Here is a 27,955-nt window from a genome sequence, read left to right as displayed (position 1 = left end):
AAAATTGACTTAGCCAACAACTCTATTTGCCTGTCTGTTGGATCTTTAAGAGAAGCTCGGTCCGGAAGGGAAAGAACCGTCTTAGAGGAAATCCGAGAAAACTGGTGGATCTACGTCGGGAGCTTTGGTTCATTTTGTGACTAGATCTCGAAGGGATATAGTACATCTGAGTACTTGCGGCCTGAAAAACGTTTCTCAGGATGTTGCCAGTGATTGGCTAAGGAAGTGTCGAACTCTTTGTGATTAGGAAAGGTTTGAGATGGAGGCCTCGCTTTCTTAAAGGAAACAGGGCATTCCTGAGGGGGTGCCTTATCCTCCTTTATCTTGAGAGTTTGGAATATAGCCGATATGAGACTATCTACCATATCCGAGTTCTAGCTATGTTGTCCGCTTCTGAGTCAGATCCAGATTGGGAATCATCGTCTGACCTAGGATCGTCTGTTGAGGATGGAGACAAAGAGCGTAGCCTGGGAGAAGCGGAGGGACCCTGCGAACTGGAAGACGAGCCAGACAGGACCCGCTTCCTAGAGCCCCTACCCGGCTAGTCCGTCTGAGGGTCGCGGTCAGGTGCTGGCGACTCACCGTGAGAGGCGGTCGGCGCACAGGTGGCTGCAGATAGCTGGGGTAACCGCTCTAAGACCTGGACCAGAGATTGAGACACTTTCGTGAGATCAGAGACCGACTGAGACCGCCACGGCCCACTCAGGGGGTGGGGTGCTCTCAACCCGGGGCTCGGAGTGCTCCTGAGGGGCAGACATGGCGGAAGGGCTGCAGGACGGACAGAAGGGAGACGACTGACCTGATACCCACTTCTTTTTACGCCGCGCGCAGGCGTAGTGAATAACGGTGGGTCCTAGAGCAGAGAGCTCCTGCAGGATTGGGCATATGTCAAAGGGGTAGAAACACTGCCTGATGTGGAACTGTGGATGGGAGCTAATTCTAGCGTCAGCTGAAGCAGCGCCGAGCCTACCGAGGTTCAGGTGCAGAAAAACCAGCGTTGTGTCCCCCAGGAAGAAATCTTGTGAAGAGAGAGGTAGGAAGAGATGCTAGCGATGGGCGGGGCTTAATCGCCAAGCCCTGATTGGAAGAGGACCGAGGAGGGGGCGCGGTAAATGTCCCACTGACAGGGCTGAAGTGAAAGCAGCCCCGTGCTATGCTGTAAAAGTGCGCGAAGAAAGCGCGCACAGGGAGAGGGGAGAAGCTTCCTTAACTTTTTTTTTTTTTTTTTGAAAACGAAAGTGAAAGTGCTCCCTCTGCCCTCATGAGCGACGGCGCACCCGGAGCAAAGAAACCACAGGGACAGGACCCACAGAGACCGGGAGGCCACAGGGATAGGAAGGTCACAGGGACAGGGCAGCTACCGGGTAGGATGCTGCCTGTGGAGGCCACCGCTGAACCCCCCGATGATAAGCGCGTCTAACAGCGCTTGGAGAAGGAAAATTCAAAAAGGGGTACTGATCCTGATAGCGTGGTGCAGGGCTGTATTTTAATACAGCGCAGTACTGGCTGTAACGCTGCAGGGCTAGGGGCCATATTTGAGAGCGGGGCTGGAGGGGACATCTGGATCCGCTTACCTGACGTCCTTGAGGAGGATGACCGCAGGGGCCCACGATAGCCAGCAGGCCGCTGGGAGAAACGATCCTCAGTACCCGCACTATGTCCGTATGGTGCAGAAGACGGCCATGGTAGGGGAAACATCACCGCTGGCGACCGCCGTCTTCCTCTCAGCCCTGTCCCGGGAGAGGGGTGAGGAGGGTACTCGGCTAGGACCGGCCACCGTTATAAGCCCATAGCACCCGAGGGTGATAGGGGAAGGTCCTGCTTGCGGTCCTGAGAGTTGCGATGTGGGTGACACCACACTGCTCGCTCAGCCGCATTAATAGGAAAAGCAGGATGAACTCACATCCCGTTTCCTGATGCTGTATCTGAAAAAGAAAGGGAAAATCATTAAAAAAAACACAACTAAAACCTGAAAAGAAAGGATTAAATACGGATCTGGGGAGATCCCGGTCCACCTCCTACAGACACTAAGCACAAACTGAGGTGCTTGGTGCCTGTCGGTGGGTGTATACTGCCGGGGAGGAGCTAATTTTCTTGTTTTGCATAGTGTCAGCCTCCTAGCAGCAGCAGCATACACCCATGGTATTCTGTGTCCCCCAATAAGGCGATAAAGAAAATGAAAAGTTTGGAAATTGCAAAATTTTCAAAATTGTTACCAAATTTCAGTTTTTTTCATAAATAAATACAAGTTACATCAAAGAAATTTTACCACTATCATGAATTACAGTATGTTACAAAAAAACAATCTCAGATTCATTAGGATACATTGAAGCATTCTAGAATTATAAACTCATAAAGTGACAGGGGTCAGAATTGTAAAAATTGGCTTGGTCATTAAAGCGAACCTGTCAGCAATTTTGGCCGATGTAAGATACGGTCACTGCCTTTTTAGGGTTAACGACAGCATTCTGTAGTACTGTAGATAAGTCCCCGATCCAACCTGAAAGATAAGAAAAATAAGTTTTATTATATTCACCTGGGGGGCTGTTGGGTCCGACGGGTGTCGCTGGTCCGGGTCCGACCCTTCACATCTTCTTGCGATGCCGCCCTCCTACTTCTTCATGGCTCCCCAGCATTGCACTCCTGTGCAGATGTATTTCTCTGCCCTGTTGAGGGCAGAGCAAAGTACTGTAGTGCGCAGGCACTGGGAAAGGTCAGAGAAGCCCGGCGCCTGCGCACTGCAGGAATTTGCTCTGCCCTCAACAGGGCAGAGAAGTACACCTGCGCAGGAGCGCGATGCCGGTGAGCCTGTGATGCAAGCAAGAGGGTGGCATTGCAAAAAGATGGGAGGTGCCGGACCCGGACCGCCCTGCAGGTGAGTATAATAAAACGTGTTTTTCTTCTCTTTAAGGTCGTATAGGGGGCTTATCTACAGTATTACAGAATACTGTCGATAAGCCCTGAAAAGCAGTGGCTGTATCTTATATTGGCCAAACCTGGTGACAGGATCCCTTTAAGTACCAAATTGGCTCTGTTGATAAGGGGTTACATCCTGCCAATGTGTCACGTCCCCATCAGACCCGAGGCCTGCTGTCCCGGCCTCGGCCACTAGGAGGCGCCGGAGTGTCACGTCGCCGTCAGACTCGGGGCCTGCTGTCCCGGCCTCAGCCACCAGGATGCGCCGGACTGTCACATCGCCGTCAGACTCGGGGCCTGCTGTTCCTGCCTCGGCCACTGGGTTGCCCCCGAGTGATGGCGGCGACAGAGAAGGGGCTCCTGCGTAGGCATCTGGTAGACGCAGGCTCCACTCCTCTGTCAGTCATGAAGGGGTTGGTGCATCACCATCTGACCTGGTCCTGGGGGCGATCCTGATGACATCATCAGTCCGGGAGCCTGTGAGGGATAATAATAATAATAATAAATTTTATTTTTATAGCGCCGACATATTCCGCAGCACTTTACATTTCAGAGGGGATTTGTACAGACAATAGACATTACAGCATAACAATAATCACATACAGTAGATTATAACAAATAACAAGAGGAGTGAGGGCCCTGCTCGCAAGCTTACAGTCTATGAGGAAAGAGGGAGACACGAAAGGTGGGTGGTAACAGTTGCTCTGATTGTATGGACCAGCCATAATGTTAAGTGTGTAACAGTACAGACACAGAGGGCTAATGGATGCATAAAGCATGTGGGAACATGATGCTGGGAATCTGGTTATGGTAAAACTTTTGGCTCTGCCACACAGGGATAGGTTAGGTTAATGTGTTGAGGCGATAGGCCAGTCTGAATAAATGCGTTTTCAGGACATGCTTAAAATTGTGGGGATTGGGGACTAATCGTATTGACCTGGGAAGTGCATTCCAAAGAATTGGCGCCGCACGTGTAAAGTCTTGGAGACGGGAGTGGGAGGTTCTGACTATTGAGGATACTAACCTCAGGTCATCAGCAGAACGGAGGGCACGGGTAGGGTGGTATACTGAAACAAGGGAGGAGATGTAGGGTGGTGCTGAGCCATGGAGGGCTTTGTGGGTGAGGGTAATAAGTTTATACTGAATTCTGGAGTGGATGGGTAGCCAGTGTAATGACTGGCACAAGGTAGCGGCATCGGTGTAACGATTGGCGAGGAATATGATCCTGGCTGCAGCATTCAAGACAGATTGGAGAGGGGAGAGTTTGGTAAGAGGGAGACCGATTAGAAGAGAGTTACAATAGTCGAGACGAGAATGAATAAGAGAAACAGTAAGAGTTTTTGCAGAGTCAAAAGTAAGAAAAGGTCGAATTCTAGAAATGTTTTTGAGGTGCAGATGACAAGAGCGAGCCAGTGATCGAATGTGGGGGGCAAAGGAAAGCTCGGAATCAAGTATGACCCCAAGACAGCGGGCATGTTGCTGGGGAGTAATAGTGGAACCACACACAGAAATAGCAATGTCGGGTATAGGTACATTAGTAGAGGGAGGAAACACCAGGAGTTCAGTCTTTGACAGGTTCAGTTTCAGATATAGTGAGGACATGATATTAGACACAGCGTTTAGACAATCGCCAGTGTTTTCTAGAAAGGCTGGCGTGATGTCAGGAGAAGAAGCGTATAATTGGGTGTCATCAGCATAGAGATGGTACTGGAAACCAAATCTACTGATTGTTTGACCAATAGGGGCAGTGTACAAGGAGAAGAGGAGGGGGCATAGAACCGATCCTTGAGGAACCCCAACAGTAAGGGGAAGGTGAGAGGAGGAGGAACCGGCAAAAGAAACAGTAAAGGAGCGGTCGGAGAGATAGGAGGAGAACCAGGAGAGAACGGTGTCCTTGAGGCCAATGGAATGGAGCATAGTGAGGAGGAGCTGATGATCCACAGTGTCGAATGCTGCAGAGAGATCCAAGAGAATTAGCATGGAGTAATGACCATTTGATTTAGCTGTTAGCAGATCATTAGAGACTTTACTGAGGGCAGTTTCAGTGGAGTGTAAAGAGCGGAAACCGGATTGGAGAGGGTCGAGAACAGAGTTTTCTGAGAGATAGCGGATAAGACGGGAGTGGACCAGGCGTTCCAGGAGTTTATGACCTGATCCCTCAAATATCTTGGGACTGGTCTTGCAAGCCGCTGGATATATTCTTGGTTCCCCTATGTGCTTCTGTGTGATTTGCTATTGTTTGACTCTGACCTCAGCCTGGATTTCTGACCTCTCTACTTCCTGCCGTTTTTGTACCTCCGTCTCTCTCCGCTTTTCGACACTGACCTCGGCCTGGATTCCTGACCCCTCTACAGCCTGACGATTTTGTACCTCTGCTACTTTTTTGATTTTGTGACCTTGGCCTGGACTATCGACTCTGCCACTGCCTGCCGTTCTTGTACCTCCGCCGCTCTCCCGATTTCTGACTACGTTTTTGGATCCTGCCTTCTTCCCTATTGGCGACCGTCCTGCTCTAGTCCACTGCTCCGCTAGACAGCTACCCCCTGGGCCTTGTTACAATTCCAGATCCCTGTATAGGGGTTAAGGGTCTCGGGGTTTCTCGGGGGCTGTCCCTACTGCAGTCCAGATCTGTGGACGGACATCACAAAATGTAGATATCAACTGATCAGTGTGTTGGACAACCACCAATCTCAAATTGATGATGTATCCTGCAGAAATATAATCACTAGTTCAGCCTTGGCCAACTCCCTTAAGCTCTAAGCTCCCACTAATGGCAACTAGAAAGTATTTGACCACTGACCTCTATATCCATGTAAGGTTTTCTGTATCAGTGAACATGTGTTAAGATCTAGGGTAACCTAATAATATTGGGTCTTTTTCCATAAAAAGGTTCTTCAGTGTGGACATTCACTTAAAGGGTTTATCTGAATTAAATTGATTTTCCACTATGGTAATATTGATGACCTATCCACTGTAAACAGTGTGACACCACTGCTCTGTCACAATGTTTAGTGACTATTCAATTGAATGGAGATTCATGAGGGCAGCAGCTGATTGGTGAGGATATTAGGTGTCAGTCACCGAGTGACCTGACATTGATGTCCAATCTAAAAGGGGTTGTCCACAAATGGTTTTTCTTAATATGGGCCTAAAAACTAACAGGCAGGTAGATTTCAACAGAGGCAACTACCTGCCTGTTCTACCCGCTCATGCCAGTGTGATTCAGCTGCTTCGCATCAACAGCGCAGCTCTTCTTCTAGGCTGCTCTGTTGACTTGACGTGACTGGCAACAACATGCTAATTGACAATTGGCTCCTCACAGCTAAGCAATGGAAGTCGGCTGTCAATCAGCATGATGTCAGCAGTCAAATCAGCATTGGCTGCTGGACTGCCTGTAGCAGCGGTCAATTCTGACCAGCCAATCATCCTGTTTTAACAATAAAGTTTAAAATAAAAAAATCCCGATGCGGCATGCTGTGATTGGTGCTCCCTGAGACAGCACCAATCAAAGCAGTCAAAATGTATGGGGTGATCATGATATCTTCTCTGTTTGTTAACCTTTTTGGCGACAATTGGCTGAACAATAGTTACTGACCAATAGACGCCAAAAGGGTTGATTTAAAATAACGATCAAAGCTCTGAACGTCATGTTTTCCTCAGATCTGGCATGCAGAGCATTTGTGTAGATCCCCTGTGTACCTGAGAAAAAGAAAAATCATTAGTGGCCAGTGTGATCCTTCTGCATCCTCCTGTGATCACAGCAGTAGAAGCTCCCAAATCTCTGTTCCAACTCTTTTACACCAGCATCCCTCTCTGTCAGAAGTACAGTTGCAAGCGGCATTGTATGAAGAAATCAGAAAGGCCTCCATAAGCCACTAAGTGGGCAACTGCTGAAAAACGATGAGAACATATCCAATGTAGCGGCAACATGCTGGTGAAGACCAGGGGCGTACCTAGAAGTCATGGGGCCCCATAGCAAAAGTCTGAATGGGCCCCCCCCCCAAAAAAATAAAATAAAATAATGGGCACCATATATTACTTCATACAGTATAATGGTCCCCATATATTACTTCATACAGTATAATGGGCACCATATATTACTTCATACAGTATAATGGTCCCCATATATTACTTCATGCAGCTTAATGGGCCCCATATAATTCTTCTCCCCAAACCCCGCTGCTCTGGTCTCCTCCGTGTATTCTGATCCTCCGCACCGCTTGGCACAGGGACATCATTAACTTTACGTATATAATTGTCCACTTGGACTGATAGTAATAGTGATTTGTTTGTACTCTGTTGTCTGGGGCTGGCCCACTTTATGGGGGTGCGCAGGGCATATGATTATACACCAGTAAAAAGTATGAGAGACTCAATATGACCAGTGCCATCTAGTTTCCTACCCCTCTTATTCTACTGGTACTGTGTGCACACTGACTGGTACTGAGGAAAAGAAAGAACAGAGAGAAAAAAAAAACAGAGAGAAAGAAAGAAAGAACAAAGAGAGAAAGAAAGAGGGGAAAGAAAGAAAGATGAGAGAGAAAGAAAGAGGGGAAAGAAAGAAAGACGAGAGAGAGAGAAAGAAAGAGGGGAAAGAAAGAAAGAAACAGAGAGAGAAAGAAAGAACCAAGAGAGAGAGAAAAAAAAGAAAGATTAGAGAGATAAAGAAACAGAGAGAGAAAGATATAAAGATATTATTGCAGCTCGGCTCCCACTGTAGTGCCCACCTGAGCCTCCCGATGCAGGACATATCATGATCCGCTTACATGGCCGGCAACCCCGAGCCAAAGGCGATCCTGCTATCTGCGCTGTTGGAGGAGGACACGGTGATGGAACTGAAACATTCCCTGAAGTGCCTCCATGGTTCCGTCACAATCTCCTCCCGAAATTACCTAATTTCCGTTCAGCTTCTAGCACATCACTTCCGGTAGAACGTCACGTGTGAATTTTAAAGTACTCAGCGGGCGTCCGCCGTGTACTCCTGTGTCCGCGGGAAAAGTAAGCTCCCAGGCGGGGCAGTGGGACAGAATCTCTCTCAAAATCGGGACTGTCCCGCTGGGAGGTATGAATGCTCCCCACTATACACCTTGTACACGTATGGCTCTGCACACATCATAAAAACACGATTCCGCTTTTTATGCCTTGCACACACACAGCTCCGCTCTGTACACACATGGCTCCACTCCGTAAACCTCGTACACATGCGGCTCTGCCCGTACACCTTGTACACACGTGGCCACGCTCTGTAAACCTTGTACACAAATGGCTCCACTCCGTAAACCTTGTACACATGCGGCTTTGCTCCATACACCTTGTACACTCGCAGTTCCGGCCTGTACACCTCGCACACACGTGGCTCCGTACACCTCGTATACACGCATGGCTATGCTCCGTACACACGCACGGCTCTGCTCCTTACACCTCGCACACACATGGCTCCGCTCCGTACACCTCGTACACATGCGGCTCTGCTCCTTACACAGGGCCGGGCTGAGAGCAAAAAGCAGCCCTGGCACAAAAAAAAAATTCACTAGCCCACATACAATGAATGTCCTCACCCAAATCGTAGAACACTGGCAGGTTGTGCCAACTTTTACTTTAGCTCACACACACACACGTATCACACAGCTCACACAAGTAGCTCACACGCATCACACACACACAGCTTACATGTATCACACACACAGCTCACACGTATCACACACAGCTCACACGTATCACACAGCTCACACGTATCACACACACACAGCTCACACGTATCACACACACAGCTCACACGTATCACACACACAGCTCACACGTATCACACACACACAGCTCACACACACACACAGCTCACACGTATCACACACACACAGCTCACACAGCTCACACGTATCGCACACACACACACAGCTCACACGTATCACACACACAGCTCACATGTATCACACACACACAGCTCACACACACACACACAGCTCACACGTATCACACACACACACAGCTCACACAGCTCACACGTATCGCACACACACACAGCTCACACGTATCACACACACAGCTCACACGTATCACACACACAGCTCACACACACACACACAGCTCACACGTATCACACACACAGCTCACACAGCTCACACATATCGCACACACACACACAGCTCACACGTATCACACACACACAGCTCACACACACACACAGCTCACACGTATCACACACACAGCTCACACAGCTCACACGTATCGCACACACACACACAGCTCACACGTATCACACACACAGCTCACACGTATCACACACACACAGCTCACACACACACACAGCTCACACGTATCACACACAGCTCACACCTCACACGTATCGTACACACACAGTTCACACGTATCACACACAGCTCACACGTATCGCACACACACAGCTCACATGTATCACACACAGCTCACACGTATCACACACACAGCTCGCACGTATCACACACACAGCTCACACGTATCACAGTTCACACATATCACAGCTCACACGTATCACACACACAGCTCACATGTATCACACAGCTCGCACGTATCACACACACAGCTCACACGTATCACACACATCTCACACGTATCGCACACACACAGCTCACATGTATCGCACACACACAGCTCACACGTATCACACAGCTCGCACGTATCACACACACAGCTCGCACGTATCACACACACAGCTCACACGTATCACAGTTCACACGTATCACACACCCAGCTCACACGTATCACACACACACAGCTCACACGTATCACACACACAAACAGCTCACATGTATCACACACAGCTCACACGTATCACACACACACAGCTCACACGTATCACACACACACAGCTCACACATATTGCACACACACAGCTCACACGTATCGCACACACACACAGCTCACACGTATCACACACACAGCTCACACATATTGCACACACAGAGCTCATACGTATCACACACACAGCTCACATTGTTGTGAGATCATTCTCTGGTTCACTAGTTGTGAGTTCTCCTTCCAGACTCCCTCTGGTGGTAACAGGAGGTAGTGAGGCTGATTTGATTGGTGGAGATCTGCCACCTGAGAATGAGGATGACGATTAGACCTCAGGAGTCTCAGATTGGATTTAAGACAGCCGACGCCCTATTCAGTTGCTGGTGATTCCTTCTGGCTTGTCAGCTCTTAGTTTTCAGCTCTGTTCCAGTCATCTAAAGCGAAGTTTTTCTGCTAATGTTCACACTTGATTTTGTTGGTCTATTCAGTTTTTTGTGTGGTCAGCCAGCCCCGGCTGGGGTCTGTGCTGAATTTCCACTCTTATTTATCAGTATTTTGCCAATTTGCTTTTTGTCCCTTACTAGTTTGGTCTCTTTTTGCTCGGTGTCAGAATATTTCATAGTGCTGATATAGTGGGAGGAGTCTAGTGACTTCAGGGTTAATTTTGCTATCAGAAGTGTTCGACATTATTTTTGTAGGGTTTTTTGCAGGTTGCAGACAGTGTCTTTCCTTTCTAGTTAGTTTGGGCCCCATCATTTGCTCAGCCTATTTTCCTGCCTGTATTTGTGCCTTCATCTTGTTTCACTGTCAATACATGTATGGGGGCTATCTATTCCTTTGGGGTCTGCTCTGGGGCAGTTAGTTTTCCCCTTTTCATGCTTCAGGCTTATTTAGTCCTCCGGCTGTGACAAAGCGTCTAGGAACATCGTAGGTACGCTCCACGGCTGCTGCTAGTTGTGTGGTAGGATCCGGGATCTGCAATCTGCATAGTTACCAACCTCTCTAGTTTTCTGTGACTTAGCTTGTTTTGCTTTTTTCTCCTCGGTGACCCATTCATAACATCACACATATCACACACACAGCTCACACGTATCGCACACAGCTCACACGTATCACACACAGCTCACATGTATCACACAGCTCACACGTATCACACACACAGCTCACACCTATCACACACACAGCTCACACGTATCACACACACAGCTCACACGTATTACACACACACACAGCTCACACGTATAACACACACACAGTTCACACGTATCACACACAGCTCACACATATCACACACACAGCTCACACATATCACACACACAGCTCACACGTATCACACACACAGCTCACACGTATCACACACACAGCTCACACGTATCACACACCCACAGCTCACATGTATCACACACACAGCTCACACGTATCACACACACAGCTCACACATATCACACACCCAGCATACACGTATGACACACACAGCTCACACACGCATGTATCACAGCTCACACACACAAGTAGCTCACTCAAGATGACAGACAGCAGTCCTGCATAAACCAAGGAATGATGCGCACAGGACCTGTGATGAGGTCACAGGAGGGGAGGAGTCATGGATCACATGATCAGGGGGCCCTGACACCTTCCCTCCTGTGACCGCATCAATTACAGCCTCTTGCACGACCGCAGCATCAGCGTGCAGAGACTAAATTGTAGGTGCTGCCATGGGTAGAGGAGCGCATAATGCCGTAACCTGCTGCCTGCCGCTTGAGTAGCTGGTGCAAATCGCCTCATGTACTTAACTGCACATTACCGGGTAGCGCTGATTGGAGCCGGGGACCTGGGCCCCTAACTGCTTCGGCTGCTACCCCGGTAGTTACGCCAGTGGTGAAGACAGATCGTAAGGATACGAGGCATGTCCTTATCTTGACCACAATACATTGTGTCCACAGCTTCCCTGTCACTGTCCGTGGTACCACAACAGTAGTTTCAAAGCCAGATTGTATCTTGGATTATAATAAGTTCATGAGCGGAAAATTCTCTCTCATATCAGGTCATCAAACCATACAGTACCATGTGAAAAGCAAAAGTATGGTACAAAAAGTTGGCTGAACACATTGTACAGATGGCACTGTACAATGCTTTTGTGCTTTTTCGATCTGCAGGTAATACAGGGACCTTCCTTCAGTTTCCGGAAGTAGTCATCAAGGCCCTAATATTTGACGGTTAGGAAGATGAGGATAGCAGTACTTTTGAATCTGAAGAAGTGCGTATTGTACGAGCGGTTTCCCGACTATTTGTAAGAGAAGAACACAAAGAAGGTGCTGAGTATGCTCCAATAGGGGAATATGAAAAGACACAATTTACCATTATGAAACCTGGTCTTTGCATTAAGGATTGCTCCAAAGCGTACAACAATTTAGTTTTACCCTGTTAACACAACACCCTGATGTCTTATAGTTTGATGTTCTCCACACAACTTACACATACCACCTGTCACACTGTGATGGTCTTCAGTAAGGAAGAGGGGCTTCAAACTGTCACTGGAGCTGGGACTCTAACTATCCCTGTCCTAGGGGAACCCTAATCTGTCCCCCCCCCCCCAACTTTTAAGCATTGGACAGAAATGAAAGGTAAACCAGACACAAAGACAAAACAGGGAAAACAGAAAGCCTCGATCATACAAAAACAGTAACCAAAAATAGGGAGGAGGATAGGGACTGGGAGGAATAATCTAAATGGGACCAGCAGATACACACATTCAGCAACAAACTACAGAACACCTCAACTCCATCTCCAAACTTCAACTACTTGGCTTTAGCACACAGCAAAGCATCTCCTAAGAGCAAGGAAGCAGAGTTTTCACCGACAGGACAAAGAGGGACTGGCCAGGTTTCACAGGGAGAGTTAGGCTATGTTCACACGCTGTGGTTTTTGCTGCGGATCCGCTGCGGTTTTGGCCGCTGCGGATCTGCAGCAGTTCTGCAGACAGTGTTCAGTAGCATGTAAATCTATGTGATTTACAATCTGCTGTGCACATGCTGCGGATATTTAACTGCGGAAAAGCTGCGGTCTTGATTCCGCAGAAAGAAATGACATGTCACTTCTTTTCTGCAGATTACCATCTCCTCCATTGTAGAGGTGATAAACCGCAGGGGAAAACCGCAGGCCAATCCGCAGGTAAAACCGCAGATCATTTTACCTGCGGTTCCGCAGATACAAATCCGCAGACCAATCCACAGCGTGTGCACATAGCCTTAACAACCAGGACAGAAGCAGCTTAAATGAAGCTGCATAATCAGCATAGGAAGCATAGGAAGGGTCATTAACCTCTTCAGTACCAAAGGAAATCAAACTTATTTAATGTGGGAACCAAATAAACAGGCTAAATGGAAGATCTCCGATTCTCAATATGCAGTGATCTTCTACCCCAACATCTCCCAGATTGGTATGTCACACTCGTGACACTACCTCATTATAAATTCATGCACCAGCAAAACCTAAAGCCTTAGTATCATTACTACAACTATGCCTCTAGATAAATGTTTGAGGAGTTTCCCAAATGGGGTCACTTGTGGGGGGTTTCCACTGTTTAGGCACATCATGGTCTCTCCAATTGCGACATGGTGCCGCAGACCATTCCATCAAATTCTGCATTCCAAAACATAATTTCTTCTATCGAGAGCTTAGCAGTGTATACAAAAAGTAGTTTCCCACTACATACAGGGTATCGGCATACTCAGGACAAATTGACAACACATTTTGCTGTCCTTTTTTTCAGTTACCCTTGTGAAAATATAATATTTGGGACTAAAGCAACAGTTTTGTGTGAAAAATGCAATTTTTTATTTTTATGTCTCAACGTTATAACATTCTGTGAAGCAGATGACACCAGACATCTAGAAAAATTCATTGAGGGGTGTAGTTTCCAAAATGGGGTTACTTGTGGGGGGGTTTCCGCTGTTTTGGTACATCAGGGGCTCTCCAAACACAACATGGTGTTCGCTGTCGATTCCAGACAATTTTGAGTTCCAAAAAGGCAAAGGGAGCTACTTCCCTTCCGAGCCCTGCCATGCATCCAGACAGTATTTTCCCACCATAAACAATATATCGATATACTCAATAGAAATTGCAAAACAAATTGTATGATCTTTTGCTCCCGTTACCCTTGTAAAAATGCAAAATTTTGGGCTAAAACAAAATTTTTTAGGAAAAAAGTTATTTTTTATTTTCTCAACTCCATGTTATAACATTTTTTGAGCACCAGGGTGTGCAAGGTGATCGCCACACATCTAGATAATTCCTTAAGGGGTGTTGTCATGATTCATTTTTGGATTCGTGGCAGCTCTGGTTTCTGCTATAATTTAAATTAAGATTTTTTCCTTTTTGGGCCTGCAAGGGTTAATGTCAGTATACTTGCTGGCAGCTGCTTTGTTTCTGATCAGCTGATGTGGGTGGTGACCACTCCCACCATCCTTTAAACAGTTACATGACACATCAGCTGACTGTCGGTAATAGAGTTACTCTATGAGGACCTGCCTGGAGTTAAGGAGCACTCTAGGCTCAGTGATGTATCTTCTGTTTCTGTGGAGTTTGGGTTCCTGGTGCCGTATCCTCAGCTGTTTGGAGCTTTGCAGCAGAAGCAGTTGATTATTATTTCTCTTTTCTTTGCCTGTCTCATATTTGTCACTTCCCCTGTGTTGTTTACCATCTGCAGTGGTAAGGCTAGGGTCTTTGCCAGTCAGTGCACTAACCAGGGAATACTGAGGTGACATTTATGGACTAGGCATGTGATGGCGGTGGTGGGAAGGACCCACTTAGGGCTTAGGAAAGCTTAGGGATAGGCACAGGTTGGAGTCTGGAGGTGTCCCATCCCTTGCTCCCTACTGTTAGGACCTTCCTCTCCTTATTCCATTCCGTTGTTGGTCTATGTTGTGCCGACTTCCTCGTTTCCGTGTGTGACAGATGTATTTCCAAAATAGAGTCACTTGTGGAGGGTTTTCCACTGTTTAGGCACATCAAGGGCTCTGCAAACACGACATGGCGACCATTGTTGATTCCACCCAATTTTGAGTTCCAAAAGTCAAATGGTGCTACTTCCCTTCTGAGCCCTGCTGTACGTACTGATAGATGCTACAGTGCCGTAGAGAAAAAACGAATTTGGCTCCATCAAAATGCTGCCTGCTCCATCTTGATGGAAACTATTTTTTTTTCCTAGCAAAATGCACCTGCGCAGTAGCATCTATCAGAATGCAATAGATGCTACTGCACAGATGTGGCCGCCAGCGCAATTTTGATTGAAATAATTTTTTTGTATTTGAAAAACAAAATGCCAAATAGAACAACAACCCTAAGTATACTGCCAGAGCTACAATGAAATGGTTTAGATCAAAGCATAGTTATGTGTTTGAATGGCCCAGTCTAAATCCTATTGAGAATCTGCGGCAAGACTTGAAAATTATTGTCCACAGACGCTCTGCATCTAATCTCACTAGATTAGCTAGAGCTAGTTTGCAAGGAAGAATGGGCAAAATATCAGCCTCTAGATGTGAAAAGTGGGTAGAGACATACCCCAAAAGACTTGCAGCAGTAATTGCAGCAAAAGGTGGTCTTACAAAGTATTTTCAGATTTATATTTTTAAAATAATTATAAAACTATATATTACTCTCTTTACACTTCACAAATACTTGTTGCTTTGTGTAGGTATATCACATAAAGTTTAAATAAAATACGTTTAAGTTTGTGAGTGTAACTTGAAAAAAATGTGGAAAAGTTCACTGGGTATGAATACTTTTTTAAGGCACAGTAAATGCATATAGATAAAAAAACAAATGGAAATATTCCATCTGAGAAGCCAAGTAAAAGAGGAAGAACAAGGGCGTGAGTTTGCATACATACAATATACAAGGTCCATTTATTATATTTGGTCCAACCGGTTGACAACTTCCGCATTTCGTCTGATAACAGTCACATATCTTTTGCCCTTTATTTTTTAATACTTGTAACGACTATTTTAAGTTGTAAAAATCAACATATACCGTACTCATGTATGAAGAACTGCGCCAGGAGCCTAATACACCTCTAATCTTGACCCTGAGAAAGTTCACTAGTCGGACACTATATTAGGGTATTACACAAGAAATCCTTTTAATTCCAGCTGAAACGTTAGACGGAAGGTCATAAACAAAACTGTAGTCTCATCGTCCATTTAATCTTCTACACTTTTCTCTGTGGTCATTAAAATAACATACTAATGACACAGTGTCTCTGTCTATGCAAAGGTTAAAGGGAGATTTGCAATAGTTCAATACACCATACAATGATCATAAAGCAAATTCTATCATTTCTAGAAAATGGCAGTTAGTATCAGTAAGATACATGATAGATTGCCCCTCTGTACTTGGCGTAGATTAGTGGGGAAGAATTCACAATTACATTAGCTCTATTTAATAATTCATACATCAGTGGTCCCCAACTTTTCTGACCTTGAGAGCCACATTCAGCTCATTGAAAGGGTCGCGAGGCACAATCAGCTTCGAGAGATGATCACAAGCCACATCCAGGTCCTGCCCCCCTCACAGTAGTGCCAACCAAAGCCTCCATTATGGTTATAATAATAACCAAAGATTTTTCACAGAAATCACCCCAAAGCAGTACACCAATATTCAAGGGTTCCAACAATACCCCCTTCCAGTATTCTGCCATCAAGCACTCCCAACACACTGTAGCGTCCAGCTTCAAGCACCTCCTCTAACTTGTAGTATCATCCTGTCTAAAGCGTACCATACTTAAATTTTCTCTAAACCCCTAAGACCAGTATATGTGCATCCAGATCTGGGGGGCTACTCACAAAATTCACCATTGTGAGATGTGCTCTTCATACCTGTTTGCTAGAACTGGAGCTAATGCACCAAGCAGGCAGACAATTGTGAGCCACATATCATAGGCCCGCGAGCCACATGAGGCTCCCGTGCTACAGGTTGGGGACCCCTATTATACATGGTAGACATTAGTACCAAGAAAATGTTTTAATGCCTAAACTCAGCTGTGCTCAGTTTAGACGTTTGACTTAGCTGATAATCTAAAATATTTTATAGATTTTTTGGGGGAGGATTTTTTCCAAAAATTCACTTGTCATAATAAAGCCATTATGATGATCAATCCCAGATCTGGCATCTTTAACCCCTTCCTGACATGTGACGTACATATACTGCTTTCCAGGAGCTGCATTCCCACAAACAGCAGTATACAGCTCTGGCAAAAATTAAGAGACCATAACATCAAAACTCTGTCATGGGCAGCCCATTCTCCAGATCTGAACCCCACTGAAAACCTCTAGAATGTAATCAAGAGGATGATGGATAGTTTATTTTGACCATTTCTCCTTTCCAGAAAAAAAATACAAAATTTATTGCTTGGAAATTCAGAGACATAGTGTCAGAAGTTTGTAGACTAAAAGAACCATTTACATTTTACTCTAAAATATACCTATAAAGAGAAAAATCAGATAAACTGAACATTTGAAAGTGGTCTCTTAATTTTTGCCTTACGCTGAAAGCTGACTCCCTGCAGCAACGCCGACGATTGGTGCTAGAACCGATCGTGGGAATTTAACCCTCTGATGCCGCTGTGATTAGTAAGTAGAGGAGCATCGCACAGGGAATGGGCTTCTGACAACATGTCTCCAAATTTCCAAGCAATAAATTTTGTAAAAACAGCTTTCATGCGTCTTTTCATGCTTGCCACCAATCTTTCACACTGCATCTGGCGCAAACATTTAAGCAGTTCTTCTTTGTTTGATGGCTTGTGACTATCCATCACCCTCTTGATTACATTCCAGAGGTTTTCAATGGGGTCAGGTCTGGAGAATGGGCTTCCCATGACAGGGTTTTGATGCAGTGTGGTGGTCTCTTAATTTTTGCCAGAACTGTTTGACCTTGGCTGTTGCATTCAGGGTAGATTGGAGAGGAGAGAATTCAGTAAGAGGGAGACAAATTAGTAAAGGCTTTCATTAGTTCAGACAAGAATAATTCTGAGGTATTTTAAATTTTTGCAGTTTGTAAAGTAAAAAAAGGTCAGATTCTTGAGACAGTTTTGAGATTCAGGTGACGTGAGTGAGTGAGTGAGTGAGTGATTGGATATACAGCTCTGGCAAAAATTATGAGACCACCACATCAAAACCCTGTCATGGGCAGCCCATTCTCCAGACCTGAACCCCATTGAAAACCTCTTTAATGTAATCAAGAGGATGATGGATAGTCACTAGCCTACAAACAAAGAACTGCTTACATTTTTGCGCCAGAAGCAGTGTGAAAGACTGGTGGCAAGCATGCCAAGAGGCATGAAAGCTGTGATTAAAAATCATGGTTATTCCACAAAATATTGATTTCTGAACTCTTCCTGAGTTAAAACATTAGTATTGTTGTTTCTAAATGATTATGAACTTGTTTTCTTTGCATTATTTGAGGTCTGAAAGCACTGTTTTTTTAAATTTTGACAATTTCTCCTTTTCAGAAAAAAACCCCAAAATTTATTGCTTGGAAATTCGAAGACATGTTGTCAGAAGTTTGTAGACTAAAAGAACAATTTACATTTTACTCAAAAATATACCTATAAAGAGAAAAATCAGACAAACAGAACATTTGAAAGTGGTCTCTTAATTTTTGCCAGAGTTGTCGTGAGTAGAGGAAGGAACTGAGTCAAATATAACTCCAAAACAGGGTCCCTAATGCTTGGTTGTTATGCTAAAACCACCCACAGAATAGTAATATTGGGTTTAGGTAGGTAAGTAGATGGATAAATCCCAAGAAGTTTAGTTTTGGAAAGATTCATATCCAAATAGATGTCAGAGACAGCAAACAGACAAACCCTGGTATTTTGTAGTAATGTGGTGGTGATGTCAGGAGAAGATGTGTATAATTGGTTGTCATCAGCATATAGATGGCACTTAAAACCAAATTTGTTGATGGCTTGTCTGACAGGGGCGGAGCATTGAGAAGAGAAGACGTACAACTGAACCGTGAGGAACCCCAACAGTAAAGGGAAAAGGAGAGAAGGAAAGCCTGTAGAATATACAGTGGATCAGTCAAAAAGATAGAAGAACAAAGAAAGAACGGTATCCTTGAGACCGATACAGAGGAGCATAGTAAGGAGGAGCTGGTGATCCACGGTGTCAAATACTGCAGAGAGATCCAGGAGAATCAGAAGGAAATAATGACAAATAAATTTAGCTGTTAGTAGAACATTAGAGACTATGGTAACCACGGTTTATACGGAATGTAAAGAGCAGAAACAGGTTTGTGAAGAGTCAAGAAGTCAAGAGTCAAGTGTTACCTGAGAGATAGCGTTCTGAGACTAATATTTCTAAACAGAAAATATCCTGAAAACAATAACGTCAGGTAAAAATACTTCCCCAAAAATAATATTGTGCCCAGATCGTAGCAGTCCACCATACAATATGCGCTTTTTTTCTGTGCCATAGAACTTAATATAGATCTTCTTAGTGCTCCTGAACAGTACGAATGACTCACAAACTAACATTGGCCACATAATGAAACACTGGCTACAATTGTGTCCTTTACAGAGTAATTTTTCTTGATTGCGCTAAAAAAAAGTAGTAAAGCCCCATAAGTAATGCCTCTTTTTGTGTTCCTAGATAGTAATAGGTTCCCTTCTTATAAAGTAATAATTCCCCTGCACAGACCCTTCAAAAAAGTAATTATGGATCCTGGTATCCCCTTGAAAGATAATAATGACTCGAATGCATTTTTATAAAGTAATAATGCTTCCTTAGTGCCCAATTAAACTTATTATGTCCTTTTATAAAGTAATTACGCTCCTGTATTGCTTCCTTTAAAAATAAATGTCTCCTTAGTTCCCCCATTAAAAGGTAGTTATTCCTCTTGACTACCCTTTAATAATAATAATAATAATAATAATCTTTATTTATATAGCGCCAACATATTCCGCAGCGCTTTACAGTTTAACAGTTTCAAAACACAAGTCATAAGTAACAACGCTAACAATACAATAATTAAAGCAAAATAAGACGAAATAAGACGACCCTGCTCGTGAGAGCTTACAATCTACAATGAGGTGAGGGAGATACAGAGTACAGGTGTGTATTTACAATGGTGTATTTACAATGAAGGTCCAGCCATCTTGCAGGAGTGAAGGATGGATGGAGATAGTGAATGGGCTACGCACGCACACTTACACAGAGAATGACTTTGATTAGTGAATGTGATAGGCCGCTCTGAACAGGTGTGTTTTGAGGGAGCGCCTAAAGCTATGCAAATTGTGGATAGTCCTGATTTCTTGGGGTAGAGCATTCCAGAGGATAGGAGCAGCACGGGAGAAGTCTTGGAGTCGGGAGTGGGAGGTACGGATTAGTGCAGAGGTTAGTCGAAAGTCGTTTGCAGAGCGCAGCGATCGGCTAGGCCGATAGACAGAAATGAGAGAAGAGATGTAAGGGGGTGCCGCACTGTGGAGAGCTTTGTGGGTGAGAACAAGTACTTTGAATTGGATCCTATAATGAATGGGCAGCCAATGTAAGGACTGGCGAAGAGCGGACACGTCCGAGTACCGATTACCCAGATGGACGATCCTGGCTGCTGCATTGAGTATGGACTGGAGAGGGGATAGTCGAGTGACGGGGAGGCCAATTAATAGAGCGTTGCAGTAATCCAGGCGAGAGTGGATCAATGCAACAGTGAGGGTTTTTGTTGTTTCCATAGTGAGAAAAGGGCGGATTCTAGAGATGTTCTTTAGGTGTAAGCGGCAAGAGCGGGCAAGGGATTGTATATGGGATGTAAAGGAGAGATTGGTGTCAAACATAACACCCAGACAGCGCACCTGCTGCCGGGGTGTTATTGTGGTACCACCCACGGAGAAGGAAATGTCAGATTTAGGGAGGTTAGTAGACGGCGGGAGCAGAAGAAGTTCAGTTTTGGAGAGGTTGAGTTTCAGATAGAGAGCGGACATGATATTGGAGACTGCGGACAGACAGTCACTGGCGTTCTGTAGTACAGCGGGGGTAAGGTCGGGGGAAGACGTGTATAGTTGTGTGTCATCAGCATAAAGATGGTACTGAAAGCCAAATCTGCTGATGGTCTGTCCAATTGGGGCCGTGTAGAGAGAGAAAAGAAGGGGGCCAAGGACTGAGCCCTGAGGTACCCCAACAGCAAGAGGAAGAGGAGATGACGTGGAGCCAGAGAACAAAACACTGAAGGAGCGGTCAGAGAGATAGGAAGAGAACCAGGAGAGTGCAGTGTCCTTAATGCCTAGTGACTGGAGCCTAGAGAGTAGGAGATGGTGGTCAACAGTATCGAAAGCTGCAGATAGGTCAAGAAGAATGAGCAGAGAGTGGTCACCGTTACGTTTTGCTGTCAGAAGGTCATTGGTCACTTTGATGAGTGCAGTTTCAGTCGAATGTAGGGGGCGGAAGCCGGACTGTGAAGGGTCTAGAAGGGAGTGAATGGAGAGGTAACGGGTAAGGCGGGAGTAAACTAGGCGTTCCAAAAGTTTAGAGATGAAGGGGAGATTGGAGACTGGTCTGTAGTTGTTTGTGCAGGATGGGTCAAGAGCAGGTTTCTTTAGTAATGGAGTAACGATGGCGTGTTTGAAGGAGGATGGGAAAACGCCCGAGGAGAGGGAGAGATTAAAGATTGTAGTTAGGTGGGTTGTGACGACTGGAGAGAGAGACTGGAGGAGATGTGAGGGAATGGGGTCGGTAGTGCATGTAGTCGGACGAGAAGAAGAGAGGAGTCTGGAGACTTCTTCTTCTGTGATGGGATCAAATGTGGAGAGTGAGCCAGGGGAGATGTAGGAAGGGATGGGAGTCACAGCACTTGGTGGTTGGGAGCAGATTTCTTGACGGATATTATCTATTTTTTCTGTAAAGTGGGAGGCCAGGTCATCAGCACAAATGTCTGTGATAGGGGCTTGTGCTTTTGGCCTGAGGAGGGAGTGAAAAGTGTCAAAAAGTTTCTTGGGGTTGTTGGCTAGTGAGGAGATCAGGGTGGTGAAGTAGGTCTTTTTGGCAAGGTGAAGGGCAGCGTTATAGGTTCTTAACATAAATTTGAAGTGGATGAAGTCTTCTGGTGTGCAGGTTTTTCTCCATAGGCGTTCAGCACTCCTGGAGCATCACTGGAGAAGCCTTTTTACCCTTTTAAAAGGAAGTTTGCCCTCTTAAGAGTAATTGCCCCTCCATACTATGCTCCTAAAAGGTAATAATGCCCTCTTAGTACCCCTTTAAAAAAGTAATTGTACCCCCAGTTCCATATTACAAAGTACTGTAATAATGCTTCCACAGTGCCCCCTTTAAAAAGTAATTATGTCCCCTTAAAAGTTATTATGTTACCTGAATGCGCCCTTCAAAGGGTAATCATATCCACTTTGTGCCCTCTTAAAAAAGTAATATTGCCCTCTTTCTGCTGTCCTAAAATGTAATAATGTATCCATAGTGTCACCTTAAAAATGTTATAGTGCGCTGTTATCGCCCTCGTCAAATTTATTAATGACCCCCTAACGACCTTTTAAATAATAGTGCCCTTATTTCTATCAATTAAATAGTAATAGTGCCACATTAGTGCCTTATTCAAAAGTAAAATTGCCCCTAAGTTCCCTTTAAAATTCATTTTGCCCCTGTAGTTCCCTTTTAAAAGTAATCATGCCTTGTTATTGCCCCATTTAAAAGGCAATTATGCCCATGTAGTGCTCTCATAAAAGTAATTATTGACCCTTAGTCCTACTTTAAAAAGTATTATTACTGTCATGATCCAGGCAGGGTTTTGTTTCCTAGTTCCTTACACTTGCCAGTCCTACGCTAACATGAAAACCACAGAATGAAGAAAAAATCCTCCACAAGGATAAGGAAAAAAACAGACAGGCCTAAATGAATCTGCACTAAAACAGGGTGCAGCGGACCCAAGTAAAATGGCAACTGCACAGGTGCAATAATACCAAATGAGACAGCCAGCCTACAATCAGGGATTGGCCATGTGGCACACCAGTGCAGGAAAAATAATCCACATATGTGGCAGTGTTTACACAGGGAATGCAGAGCTTCTGGTTCACAGCCTCTCAGTAACACTATATAGGGGGGCTGCCCAGTGCCATCTATATTGCATCCCATGTGAACAGAGGCCACAGTTTTACAGAACCATTTGGGCCCAACTGCACCTTGCAAAAATATATAAAGTGCATAAAAACATATAAATATATGTAAGGTATTGGTTGATATTAAGGCCTTAATACAGAAGCTGGCAAACTGCGTCAAAGTTCCTTACACTTGCCAGTCCTACTCTAACATGAAAATCACAGAAAGAGGAAAAAATCCTCCACAAAGATCAGGAAAAAAAACAGACAGGCCCGGGTTTTGTTTCCTGTCTCTTTTTCCCGGTCTGATCATGTCAAGGGTTAACTTTTCTCTGCCTCGTTCTGGCTTCAGGCCGGCTATTTCTCTCCACTGCATCCTGCAGGCGGTGTCAGTTATAGTTTCTGCCTATGGCGTGTGTAGCTGACTCTGCTTGCCTTGATTTGTCCTGCTGCTGTCACGATCCACTTCAGGATCTGTGGAAGATCTGGATTCTCACATATAGACATTTTTTTCCTTTCTGGCCATCGGGGGTTAATGTCTGTTTTTCCCCCGGTGGCCGCTGCTGAATTTGCTGATGCAGGCGGCGACCACACCCACCATCCTTTAAAACGTCACCTGATGCATCAGCTGGCCGTCAGTGTTAGAGGTCATTTTGCAGCGACCACTCTGGGAGAAGGAACTTACTAGGAGCAGTGGTGCCTCAGCTGATCATGGTGAATCTGGTGTCGTGATCCTGCTGTGCGGTGCTTTACAGCAGAAAGCTAACTGTTGTTTGTCTTCACCTTGTTTGTCATATCTTCCCTTAGTGTTGTTTTAGTGCAGCGATGGGACCAGTGTCCGCACTTGCCAATTCCCTACTTAGGGATAGGTGCAGGGCAACCAAGGGCTAAGGTATCCTGTTCGTCGACGGTTTGAAAGAAGCTGTATCAGGATAGACCAGGGTACAGCCTTAGGAGAGTGCAGGAGGTGTCCATTCCCTATTCCCTATCGCAGGACCCACCATTGTAATTGTGTCCCCGGTGTTCCCTTGTTTGTTTGCTGTTTGGTGACCAACCAATCGTTGAGTCGTGTCTCACTGGTGAGTCACCCCGTGACAGCTGCTTTTACTGACTGTACTCGTGTCTGTTTATTACCCTCTTCCCATCCCGACTCTGTGTTCCCCTTCTCGTGTTTTGACTCCCTGGTATGTAACTAGGCTTGGATCCTGACCCGCTGTTTGTTTCTTGGTTTTGGCACATCTGTCCTGACCGATATTGACCCATTTGGCTTGTTTCTGGCTCTGTGCTTGTTTATTTCTTTGGTACTGCACTAGAGACTAATATCGACCAGGCTTGTTTTACTATTCCGCTGCCACCAGGTGGTAGCCTCGCTGCTGCACTGCAGGTCTTCTCCTGCTGTGTGCAGTCCTCCCTCCAATCTATTGCCATCTAGTTGAGCTGCATCTGCCTGCATAGCAGCCAATTGCCAATTAATGCCCTCTTAAAAAGAATTAGGCCTCCTTAGAACCCTTCAAAACGTATTTATGCCCCCTTAAGGTCCTCTTAAGAGTAATTTTATGCCTTATTAGTACCATCTTATAAAGCAATTATACCAGCCCAATGCCCCCTTTGAAAGATAATTATGTCCCTCTAGTGCCCTTGTCAAAAGTATGCTCCATCAGTGAACTTTTAAAAAGTAGCAATGTCCACTTAAGGCTTTTTTAAAAAGGTAATTATGTCCCCTTAATGCCTTCTATTAAAAGTAATTAGGCCCTCCGAGTGTCTAACCAGCAAAGGAAAATTGCCACTTTTCTGCCCCAGATTTTTTTTTACTTACATTAACAGTATAGCAGTTAGCACAACAACAAAGCCCTCTTCTTCAGTTACCAGCAAAATGGAATACCACGATACATTGGTATCATTAGTCCATCTGTGTGCTGATACACTGAGCATGCCCAAGCCAGGTTAGATGGAGAAAGGTACAGAAGAGAAAATAAAGCTTCTTTCTTTACCATTACCGTCAATTGTAGATGTGTACCTTGGAAACCGATACAATAGAAATGGCACTCAATAGGGCATCGGGTGGGCCCATTCATGTAAGTGACCCTAGATCTGCTGCCATCTATGCCCCCTGCTAGCTATACTAGACACTTTTACTAAGGGTACTGTCACACTTAGCAATGCACCAGCGATCCCGACAACGATATGGATCGCTGGTGCATCGCTAAGTGGTCGCTAGTGAGCTGCCACACAGGCAGATCTCACCAGCGACATAGCAGCGGTCAGGGGTCGCTACTTACCTGTCAGATGCGGCGAACCTGACGTCCTCCCGCCCGCGTCGCTCGTCGGCACCACAGGAAGCTGATGACGAGAAGCGGCCCAGGCCGTTCTCGCGCAATCAGCGATAACCAGCGGGGGAGCGGTCGGAGGTAAGTATCAGACATAGCGATATCGCTAGCAATACCGCAATAACGTCACAAAACCAGTGACATTATAGCGATATTGCTAGCGATATCGCTTAGTGTGACAGGCCCTTTACTCAAGTGTGTTAGTAAGTTCTAAATATTTCCATTTAAAACACATCTAAACATACTGTAATTCTAATGGACAACCACATCAAAGTGAGAGTAGCAGTACAGAACGTGAGAAGCTGCCTATTATGGAATGACGGGGACGCAGCCTCTTCACTCAGGTGATTGGCACAAGTTGAACTTGATGGACCTAGGTGTTTTTTCAACCTACTGTATGTAACCATGTGTCTATGTAAGTGCAGAGAGTCTGGAATCAGTTCTGGAAAACACATTTTATTATTGCCCTATATTCTATAAAATAGTGTTGGGGGATACTTCGAAAATGTTGGTCATCTGATTCAGTTGCTTCTTTGAAATCTAACTTTGTCATTTTTCACTAATTGGAAGTTTTTGTTTCCTTCAGATGCAAAAGGTCAGCCCCCAACCATCTTAAACGTAATGCAGAGGAAACACTACAACGTGTCAACATTTTGGACTGATTGGCTTTACAGCGGAAAGAACAAAACAAGAGCAAACGAAACAAGCAATGGAGAAACTTGCTATTCATAGACATAACTTCACCAAGCAGAGCTTATAAACTGTTCATCAAACATGGCACAATCTTCTTCCAGAAACTGTCAAAACGTTTCTTGCTTCAGTTTCCACAATCTCTGAACCTAGATCTGACAGTTTTGAAATGAAAAATTGCTCTTAACTGTTTGCCATCACAGTGTTAGATTGTCACCACCTAATAAGGTTTAGGATGTGAATAGGCAACACTAGTTTTCCATGAGATAGTCATGCAGGGCTTCAACTATCTCATCCAGCCCACTCGATGCCACAAGTATGGACTTAGCAGCGGACAGTGAGGAGGTGGGTCCAGGTGAGGCACCCTTATAGGTCCTTGGATGCCACTGTCAAAAGCTACTGTGGCCTCTAAGCTGTTTAACATAGGGAGTGGGCTCTCCATGGAGCAGGATACAGATGCTTTACTACTGCTGCTGCTCAGCTTCAGCTTCTTTCTCACAGGCAGCCAGGGTTGCAATATTGTTGCAATGCAGCAGCGTAGTGAGAGCTGCAGCTGCTATTGTGTTTGTAAGAAGCCAGCGTTCAGTTCAGTTCTAATGTATTAGTTACATGTCTCACACTGGTAACTCCCCTTTCACTTAAAATAAGCTCTGGAGGCAAATTCTCATGCAGATCTATGTCTAATTTACATAGAAGAAAAACATTGATATTTGTGGAATAAGACATTGGATCGCTGATATCAAGGAATCATTTTATTTTTCTTCCTTTGACTTAGATGACCTTATAGACTGCTTAGAAGGGTTGATCCTACTGACAGATGACCTCTAAATATGTATGCCAACCAATAGAAATTAGTTCTCATTATTCACCTCCTAAAATCACTAAAACAATTAGTATATTCAATAATAAATATAAAGAAACTGCGCTATAGACTAGTCGGACAGATGAGTCCCTGCCGGCTGTCCAGGATTGACAGGTCTCTGCATACGTTTGCATATAGTCAGACAAGCAAAAAAGGAAGCACACTGTAGCGCCATAGCATGCAAATATGAAAAATGAATTGCATTACTGCATTAGAAATATGAACAATTGAGAAAGTTTAGCACATAAAATGGCCAAGTTATGTGTACCTGGAAGCCACGTTAAGGCATTTATCGCTTTCCAGGTCCCTGTCTATGCCAATCCTCACCAAGACTGAAGTCTCCATCTGAACGGGAACCTATGAAAAATCCTCTGTTTAGACTGAAGTCTATATCTCTGTGGAGGGGAAGTGGCCCTGCTTTGATTAAAAATGCCTGCAGCTAACAGGTGGAGTGCTCAGTCAGAAAGTAAATGAATACAAATTTCAAAAACTGACCGTCACATCCAAGCAAAGTGTGAACAGGTACTTAACCTAGAGTGACCAACTCATATACATTCAAGCAAAAAAGGAAGCACACTGTAGCACCATAACATGCAAATATGAAAAATGAATTATGAATTGCATTTCTGCATTAGAAATATGAAAAATTGAGAAAGTTTAGCGCATAAAATGTCCAAGTTATGTGTACCTGGAAGCCACGTTAAGGCATTTCTCATCTCAGGGGGGTGAGGAATGTTTGTTATATTCATGAATTTTGCAAAAAAGTAATGTATGTGCATATTTACCTTGTAAGGATGCATTGGATATGTATCTCCTTTTAAATGTTTTTATCTTTTTGCTATTATGCAGTAATAAAGGCTGAACATTTTATGGCTTAACTTCGTTTTCCTTGTTTGATGGTCATTTTCAACATAGTACAGGAGAAGTCTTCAGAGCTGAACCATGTGGTGTTGATGGAACCATTCGTAGGAGAAGAGACAGAAAAATATGACAAATATTTTAGAACGTGATTGACTTGGATTGACTTTTGTTCTGGCCCCGGGGAAATGTTTGAGATAATAACTAGATAATAATTACTTTTTGCACTCAACCCCCTCTTTTCTTATTTCATCATCACTTATTATTTTAGATTAGCGAGCCTACATTTGTTTAACCCCTTCACCCCCAAGGGTGGTTTGCACGTTCATGACCGGGCCAAATTTTTACAATTCTGACCACTGTACCTTTATGAGGTCATAACTCTGGAACGCTTCCATGGATCCCGGTGATTCTGACACTGTTTTCTCGTGACATATTGTA

General features: G+C 44.8%; 1 protein-coding gene across 1 annotated transcript in view; it reads left to right on the top strand.

Annotated features, from left to right (window-relative positions):
* EPGN (epithelial mitogen) overlaps positions 1–27,400 on the top strand; it is a 69,943-nt gene extending 42,543 nt beyond the window's left edge. The window contains exon 5 of the mRNA XM_073587986.1: positions 25,691–27,400. Within this exon, the coding sequence (XP_073444087.1) occupies positions 25,691–25,766 (76 nt within the window). The 3' untranslated portion in view covers positions 25,767–27,400. The remainder of the gene's footprint in view (positions 1–25,690) is intronic.
* The last annotated feature ends 555 nt before the right edge of the window (positions 27,401–27,955 follow it).

Source organism: Dendrobates tinctorius, unplaced genomic scaffold (assembly GCF_039654945.1).
Source record: "Dendrobates tinctorius isolate UK_male_01 unplaced genomic scaffold, ASM3965494v1 ptg000011l, whole genome shotgun sequence".
NCBI classification, from domain to species: domain Eukaryota; kingdom Metazoa; phylum Chordata; class Amphibia; order Anura; family Dendrobatidae; genus Dendrobates; species Dendrobates tinctorius.
The sequence above is the reverse complement of the archived record's forward strand: the minus strand, read 5'-3'. Positions and strand labels throughout refer to the sequence as shown.